This window comes from Bos mutus, chromosome 18 (genome assembly GCF_027580195.1).
Source record: "Bos mutus isolate GX-2022 chromosome 18, NWIPB_WYAK_1.1, whole genome shotgun sequence".
NCBI classification, from domain to species: Eukaryota; Metazoa; Chordata; class Mammalia; order Artiodactyla; family Bovidae; genus Bos; species Bos mutus.
The window spans coordinates 3,554,255-3,563,342 of record NC_091634.1 but is presented as its reverse complement, the minus strand read 5'-3'; the positions used below and the strand labels follow the sequence as shown (position 1 = coordinate 3,563,342).

Here is a 9,088-nt window from a genome sequence, read left to right as displayed (position 1 = left end):
AGGAGTATACACTCTCGTGACACTCCCAACGGATCATCTGAGTGATTACATTCTACTTTTCGTCACTGAGGAGACACCCATCTTCACACACTCACACAATGGGCTTTTTAATTTTTCCCGTTTTTCAACTTGCTGAAAACATCTCGGCTTCCCATAGAGGCAGCTCTCAAAATTCTTCTCTTTTGCCTTAAGTTGTGTGAAACACTAACTTAGAACAAGCAGGAAGCAGCTCTGCTCCAGAGGAAATCAAAGAGATTTAAAGGCATCAAAAGGCAGAGAAACTGAAGCACAGCTGGACTGAAGGACCAACAGACCCAAAACTGACAGGGACAGGGTGAGGGGAGGTAAAGCTCCGCCCCCACTGGCCCAGCCCCTACGTACATGCGCTTCCGGCCTCGTCCCACCCTCTCCCCTTACGTCGCCTCTCGTTGGCCGTGGCGTAGCGCACTCACCTTCCTTTGTTACGGATCTTCCGCCCGCGCGTGCGCAGTATCCTGCAGACCCGGAATAGCGTTTAAATGAGCGACAGAGTTCTGGTGAGTTTGTTCATTTAAAACCCGGATTTCCTAGTCCCACAGCCTGTTGTCCTTCACACGTGGGTTTCGGGGGTCTCTGTGGACGTTCAAACTACCGTCCCCATTTTCCCGTCCCCAGTGTGTGTCCTCGCATCGCCGTGAGAGATTCTGAAGTCCTTTAGCTCAGCTGCCGCGTCCCTGGGGTCCACGTCCGCTTCCTGTTAATATCGTTCTAGAGTCCACGTCCTTCTCTGGCAGTTCTACCTTCTAACTTGTAGAGACCGCTGCTTAAAGTCCTGTATTGCCCAACCCCTAGGTCCTTGATCCGCGAAGAGGTGAAGGAGGTTCTATTCTGTATGGAGTTTGGTCAGGGTCTCGCCTGAGGTTTGAAGGGGAGGGTCAGCCTGAAACGTGTGGTTTTCACAGAAAGGGCCGCGAGTCCTGAGGAAAAGAATAAAACGAAAAACACCTCGTTTGATTCTGTGTTCCAGAATCCCTGCTGTGTCAGTGGCCGTAGAGGATTGTGTTTTGTACCTGTTGAGATCCTCCCTCTGTGTGGGGCTGTGTTACAGGGAGCTCGGTGTGTTTTTCTAAGTATTAAACAGCCTATTCTCAACACTCAGGGGTCACTTCCCACGACTGATCTTACCTGAGAAGGAAGCCCAGAGAAAGAGGAAAACAAGGAATCAGAAATGACTCATTCCGAGGTAAGAGGCATAGTCCTTTTGTTTGTTTGCTCCGTCTCTTTCTTGAAATGCTGCTTCTTTGGACTTGATCAAGCTCCTTAACTTCTCAACGGGTTTGTTTGAACTGACCCATAGTCATCATCCCAAGGGACCCATTGCCTTCCTGGCACATCAGTGTGATAGAAAACAGAGTATTGCCAGCCAAAGAAGCTCACTCAAGTTTTTATTGCAGTTTAGCCACATAGTCGGGATTGATAACATCTCCAGCATTCTCCCCTCCTTAGAGGTTGGGCTAATAAGCCCACCTGGCTCAAAGCCCCAAACCTCTAGTCACATCCTTGGTCTTTGTGAACTGTCCAGCCTCACAACCTGAGTCGTCCCATTATTAAACCAAGGGCCCACTTTAGGTCATGTTGGTAGCATAAATAATCAGGGCCCACGGAGAGTAATAAAGCTACTTCAGTCACTAAGGAAATTCCAAAAGAATAAAACACTTAAATTCCAAATTAATAAACGTGGAAGTAGTTAACTAGTTAATTACAAGTAGTTAAGAAACTTCCACAACCTAGGGACCAAAGCCTGCCAAATTCTTTTTTTTTTTCTTTTAGTTTAGTATTTATTTAGTTTTGGCTATACTGGGATTTTGCTGATGCACTTGAGCTTTCTCTGTTGTGATTAGGAGGAGCTATACTATCTTGTTGTGGAGCTGTGGCTCCAAGGCACGGGTTCAGTCGTTGTATTAATAACTGACAGGCTCTGGAGCAGGTGGGCTTCAGTAGTTGTGGCACAGTAGCTTAGCTGCTTCAAGGCATGTGGGATCTTCCCTGATCAGGATGGAACCCATGTCGTCTGCATTGACAGGCAGATTTCTCACCACTGGACCATCAGGCAAGTCCCTAAATTCTTTATTACACAATGCTGAAACCTAAATCTTTTTTTATGCCCTTTGACCTTTTTTTTACCCCCTCTGATTTTTTGTTGTTACCTTGGAATACCTCAGCTGTTGCATTATTAAAAAAATATTTTGTTGTGTTTACCTTCTATTTTATTGTTAAAAATAATGTCTAAATCTCTCTTTAGGTGAGCTTCTTTGGCTACCTTCTTACTATTTTGCTTCATTTATTTTGAAGTTTCACTAGTCTGTACAGTGATAACTTCGTCTGTAATTTGGCAGAATTACAGATTTACAGATTGTAATTACAGAAATCTGTAATTGCCCTCTATTTAGGTGTTTTTTCGTTTTTAAATTCATAGTTATGTTGGCTCTCGTTTTGAGTTTGAATTGTTCTGAATTTGCAGTCGCTGAAGTCTTTATGTCACCACATCTTCCAAATAAAACTTGTGATTTTCAGACATTATGTGCTTCAGTAAAGGTTTACAGTTTCTTCACATAGGTCTAGAAATGTGTTCTAAATAGGTAGGTGTCATGGTATATTTGCTAATAAAAATGTAGACTATTTCTCATATTGTGTTTTTGATTATTCTTACTAAAGAGAAAAAATTGTTTTCAGTGAACCCAGGTGGCTCAGTGGTAAAGAATCCGCCTGCCAATGCAGGAGAACTGGGTTTGATCTTTGGGTTGGGAAGGTCCCTGGTGAAGGAAATGGCAACCCCCTCCAGTATTTTTGCCTGGGAAATCTCACGGACAGAGGAGTCTGGATGGCTACAGTCCAGGGGGTCGCAAAGTGTTAGACATGATTGATGTGACTTAGCATGCATTCATGCAAAATTTGTAAATGTTTGTTTTACCATAAATGCTAAAATATACTTGAATTTTTAAAAAAAGGTGGATTAAAAATGTTTCTTCCAAAAGATCTGTTACTTATGGACAGTTGCTTTTGCCTTTAGTGTATTTATGTGTGCATCTTTGTGTGCAGAAACCTAGGGTTTATAAAAGCCATCATCATTTCATGAATATTTTTATTTATTCTAACCTTTGAAAATTGTTCTTACATATTTTCCATGGCCTTAGATTGTTTCATTTTAATGAAATGAATATATAGTTCCATTTTAATATATGTATGCATGAAAATGTTCATATGATTTGATCAGTTATTTTTCTTGTATTTTGTATTCTTCACAGTTAGAGAAACTTCTATGAACTCTCTTTAGAGTTGTCCCTATCTGTTTGTCTGCGTATTATTAAAGTTTAGGGTACATAAAGTGAGATAAATTTAAGCTATTTAAGGAATGTTTGGTACATATTTGCAAAAAGGTGGAACAACAACATAATTGATTTTAAATTATTTCCATTACACATCCAAGACTCTGTAAAAATCCTCAGAAAGATATGTAGTATATCCTAAATAGTTAAAGTGATTGTTGCTACTGAGGATGTTATCATATTTGAACTGTAAAATTTGTAAAACACTTGACGTTCAAAAGTAAGTATGAATGTTTACCTTACTATTGTATTTGGTTACTATTCAAAACAGTCATTTGTGGAGCAGAATTTTGAATATCACTAGTTAAAAGAAGCTTGTTAACAATACTCTGAAAAAAATTAAGCTTGTTAAAATAAATGGCATTTTTCTCCCACTCAAGAACTCTTGGGTCAGAGTATGCTTTTCAAAAATATTACTTGTTTCCTTGATAGACAATTCATCCTGTGTCATACCAATACAACACTCAAAAATAAATATGCCCATGGTGTTCTGATTATTTTATCATTTCTTTTCCAGATCAGAATAGTTTCTGAAATGGTGTGTGGGTCATTTCTCATCTTTTTTTGTTTTTGGATTACCGTAGAAAATATTGCTGTGTAAAAGTCATATTATAGTACAATACCAGTTCAGTCCTGCTCCCAGAACTGAGATAATGAGATGGATTGTGTGTATGGATTTCCTTCAGTAAATTCTTTCCCTTTGGTTACTCTGCCTAGTCACAACCCTCCCTGTTGAGATATGGGTTGTCTTCTGACCTTGTGACCATTGTTAATTCTTTGTTTCCTTGGTAGCGGTTACTATTTGTTTGGTTTTCTGATCTTTATCATTGTCAAAGAAATTCTTTAACAGCCTATATATGCTCACACAAAGATCATTAAAGCACCCTTATTCCATTAGAGCTTGGGTCCCCGTATCTTTCTTTCTTTCTCTCCCTCAGGTAGTTCTCTGGAGCGTGGAATCCTGCCAAGCTCACTTTCTTTCCTGGGCTTTCCAGACCTCCTCGAGAGGATGCCCTGTGCTTTCGTGAGTGGTACAAGCCCTGTGTCAAGGGCTTTATTGGTTCTCTGCACAAGCCAGGAAATATCAGCCCCTTTCTTTCTTTTACTTTCTTATTGTCGACTCCGACCACCAGATTCCAGTCCATTAACGGACCGCAACGTTAGGCTACAGATCAGGGAAGGTATATATGAAGTGAAATTTGCTTACAACACATTTTTAAAATATTTATTTGGCTTCACTGAGTGTTCTTGTGGCAAGTAGGATCTTCAGTCATCCTTGTAATGTTCAGGTTCTTTGGTTGTGACATGTAAACTCTTAACTATAGCATGTGGGATCTAGTTTCCTGATCAGGGAAAGAACCTGACCTCCGTGCATTGGGAGCTCATGTTCTTAGTCACTGAAGTCCCCAAACTAACAGTTTTTAATGATAGATTCAGATCATAGTTTCCATACAAATGCCAAAATACCCATGCAGTGATAATGCATTCCTCCATGTACTTCTTACTGCATGACTCATGTTCACTGGTTTGTGAGATTCCCATGCTATGAATTTGTTTTTTTCCACTTGACTTGAACAAGTGTCTTGGAAAGAAAAAGTGAGGGATATGCCTAAACTATCACAATTAATGGAGTAACTTCATGTTTTCTTACTTTCTTTCTGCTTTGGGAAATGAACACTCATGTGTATTTAGCAGAGATGATGGGTTTTGGGAGTGGGAGTTTTCATCCCAAATCCAGGTCTGATCTTTTCCAGTATACTCCATGCTTACATCACAGAGTCTCATTGCAGGTAATTACACAGGTATTTGTATTTTCCAAAATATTTACAAGAATCTTATTAGTCCTATGCTCAACTGTATTAAAATTTAAAGTACAGCTCAGTGCAAATGAAGAATATCATCCTCTAACATTATGTACATTTTTACCCCATTCAAAATTACCTGATTTAGTGACATGAAAAATTTTGTCTCTTCCTCTAATTGAGCATATAGACCCATGTGAGTGTATGTCTGTACTTAGTGGAGATGAGTTTGAGTAGGCTCTGGGAGTTGGTGGAGGCCTGGCGAGCTGTGTGCCGTGGGATAGCGAAGAGTCGGTTATGACTGAGCAACTGAACTGAACCGTATGTATGAAAATATTAACATGACTTGATCAATTTTTTCTTCTTATTTTCTTTTTGCTTTGTTTTCTTGAAGAACTTCTGGGAGGGAATGACTACCCATTCCAGTATTCCTGCTTGGGAATTTCTAGGAGAGAGGAATCTGGCAAGTTAGAGTCCATGGGGTCACAAAGAATGGGACATGACTGAGTGACTAAAACATTTCTTGTCTTTAGTATTCTTTACATTGCAGAAACTTGTGAAAGTGCTGCACTCAATATGCCAGCACATTTGGAAAACTCGGCACTGGCCACAGGACTGGAAAAGGTCAGTTTTCATTCCAATCCCAAAGAAAGACAATGCCAAAGAATGCTCAGACTACCACACAGTTGCACTAATCTCACACGCTAGTAAAGTAATGCTCAAAATTCTCCAAGCCAGGCTTCAGCAATATGTGAACCGTGAACTTCCAGATGTTCAAGCTGGTTTTAGGAAAAGGCAGAGGAACCAGAGATGAAATTGCCAACATCCGCTGGATCATGGAAAAAGCAAGAGAGTTCCAGGAAAACATCTATTTCTGCTTTATTGACTATGCCAAAGCCTTTGACTGTGTGGATCACAATAAACTTTCGAAAATTCTGAAAGAGATGGGACTCCCAGACCACCTGACCTGCTCTTGAGAAATCTGTATGCAGGTCAGGAAGCAACAGTTAGAACTGGACATGGAACAACAGACTGGTTCCAAATACGAAAAGGAGTTTGTCAAGACTGTATATTGTCACCCTGCTTATTTAACTGATATTCAGAGTACATCATGAAAAGCGCTGGGTGGAAGAAGCACAAGCTGCAATCAAGATTGCCTGGAAAAATATCAGTAATCTTAGATATGCAGATGACACCACCCTAATGGCAGAAAGTGAAGAGGAACTCAAAAGCCTCTTGATGAAAGTGAAAGTGGAGAGTGAAAAAGTTGGCTTAAAGCTCAACATTCAGAAAACAAAGATCATGGCATCTGGTCCCATCACTTCATGGGAAATAGATAGCAAAACAGTGTCAGACGTTATTTTGGGGGGCTCCAAAGTCACTGCAGTTGGTGATTGCAGCCATGAAATTAAAAGATGCTTGCTCCTTGGAAGGAAAGTTATGACCAACCTAGATAGCATATTCAAAAGCAGAGACATTACTTTGCCAACAAAGGTCCGTCTAGTCAAGGCTATGGTTTTTCCAGTGGTCATGTATGGCTGTGAGATTTGGGCTGTGAAGAAAGCTAAGCGCCAAAGAATTGATGCTTTTAAACTATAGTTCTGGAGGAGACTCTTGCTAATACCTTGGACTGCAAGGAGATCCAAACAGTCCATCCTAAAGGAAACCAGTCCTGGGTGTTCATTGGAAGGACTGATGCTGAGGCTGAAACTCCAATACTTTAGCCACCTCATGCGAAGAGTTGCCTCATTGGAAAAGACCCTGATGCTGGGCAGAATTGGGGGCAGGAGAAGGGGACAACAGAGGATGAGATGGCTGGGTGGCATCGCCGACTCGATGCACATGAGTTTGGGTGAACTCTGGAAGTCGGTGATGGACATGGAGGGCTGGCGTGCTGCGAATCATGGGGTCGCAAAGATTCAGACATGACTGAGCGACTGAACTGAACTGCAATGAACAGAAACTTCTATCAACTTTTCTTAGAGTTGTCTCTGTGAATCTGTCTGTGTTTTATTAGTTAAAGTCTAAAGTGCATAAACTGAAGTAAAGTTTCAGCTCTGCCACTTAATGGCTGTTTGTTAAAATATGTGCCAAAAGGAACAAGAGCAACATTACTGATTTTTAGTTATTTTTCTTACACTTTCAAGACTCTGATAAAAACAATCAGAAAGATATATAGAGTATATACTGTATAGGTAAAATGATTCTTTCTACCAAGGTTGTGGTTACACAAAGAGTGAAGCGCAGATAAAACCAAGGAAGGTCTTAGAATGCAGAAACTGAAAAACCAGGCCCATATTATCTCACGTCTGGAAATTCTTTTCCAACCCGCAGCCAAACCATGACATTTTTGGTGGCTTGTTCAGGGACTTGGAGTCTCTTCCCACCATCTTTGCTTCTCCTTTCTCACAGGGACCCTCTGCCAACAGGCAAGTGCTGTGGCAGCAACGTAGGAACTGTAGCCAGGGTTCACCTCTGGTATGTTCAAAGGCCCCACTGCTCAGTAGCTGCAGCTTGAATGGGTGAGTGAAAGTGAAAGTGAGGTTGCTCAGTCGTGTCCGACTCTTTGTGATCCCATAGACTGTAGTCTACTAGGCTTCTCTGTCCATGTGATTTTCCAGGCAAGAGTACTGGAGTGGATTGCCATTTCCTTCTTCAGGGGATCCTCCTGACCCAAGGATGAAACCCAGGTCTCCTGCATTGCAAGCAGACGCTTTACCCTCTGAGCCACCAGGGAAGCCCTGGTAAGGATCTCTCCTTTTTGTGAATGGCTGAGGGTCTCTCCTTTTTGTTTTTTCCGACTGAGGACTATGCCAACCAATATTGTGTGGGCACAGGACAGACACATAAAACGCATTAGGGCGCCTGCCAGAAAGACTCCCATGTGTGGATCGGGGGCACACAGAACGGATCAGGCCAGAAGGGCATCTGCCTCCAGCAAGATAACTTCTGTCCACCGTATCAGGTTGAAGCAAAACAGAGACCTTTGTCCCCAGGCTACTGCCTTCCAGATATATTGTAAGGCGGATTCCTCAGCCTTCTTCCCTGTCCCTTTCTCTTCTTTCCCTTTTGGTCCGGATTGATTTACAGAAGCCTGGGTGTTGCCTCTGAGCCGTCCCAAGAGTGCCTTCCAGGTTTCAAGGAATCACCAAATGGTGAGTCACCTGGTTGCTCCCAGGAATCTCTGGCTTTCTTTACCCGTGTCACCTGATGGCTTAGCTGCACGGTTCTCAGAGGTCTGCTCTGACTGTCGGATGCGACTGTTGGGACGCTCGGCCATTTTGTGCGTTAGTCGCACGGAGAGACCACCGGGGAAAAAGGGATGCCTTTCTGTCAGCCAGTGACTCTCAGTACTCCCATTCTATGGTAGGTAGGCTAAGAGTGGGTTCTGTTACATCCCAGGAGGCTCTTTCATAATCAACCCTTGGTTACATTCTCAGAAACTGGAAAATTTTGACCCTCCAAAAGGCCTGGCTCCAATAGAAACGGGGGAACCCTAAAAATGGCCTCTGAATGGCACACTAGGTTTTGCCAAAAGAAGCGAAAGAACTCAGAATTCCCTTGCCTTTTTGCCTCTCTGTCTCCTGTCCCTCTCTGTCTCTCTCCATCAGATTTCCTAGATGACCTCTATGCGGCCTTTCATATCCACATGATCTCTAGGAAAGGATTCTGAGGTTCCCTTTGGTCCAGCTCTTTCTTCTATATTCAAAAGCCTGAAGGATCAAAAACTGTCTTAACATTCTAAAGAATCCCCTTCTAAGGAAGCTGATCTCTCAGGTGGAGAGGGAACCAAGCTTCCCCCACTCCTGAACATCCTAAAAAATTCCCTTTTGACAACTCCTGTTTCTCAGGGCTGGGAATGACCAAGCTCCCTTCACTCCTGCAAATTCCCTTAACCCTTCAGATTCTTCTCATAGGACA

The 9,088-nt window shown here is 42.1% G+C and overlaps 1 protein-coding gene across 4 annotated transcripts in view; it reads left to right on the top strand.

Annotated features, from left to right (window-relative positions):
- The window catches only part of LOC102270910 (KRAB domain-containing protein 5-like), an 83,879-nt gene that overhangs the window by 58,193 nt on the left and 16,598 nt on the right, over window positions 1–9,088 (top strand). For 2 of the 4 annotated variants that reach the window (XM_070387087.1, XM_070387090.1), the window contains exons 1-2: window positions 467–536; window positions 1,139–1,222. The exons of the other annotated variants lie outside the window; for them this stretch is intronic. In XM_070387087.1, the coding sequence (XP_070243188.1) occupies window positions 1,208–1,222 (15 nt within the window). In that variant the 5' untranslated portion in view covers window positions 467–536; window positions 1,139–1,207. Of the gene's footprint in view, window positions 1–466; window positions 537–1,138; window positions 1,223–9,088 lie in introns of those variants that run through there. 4 annotated transcript variants of the gene reach the window in all.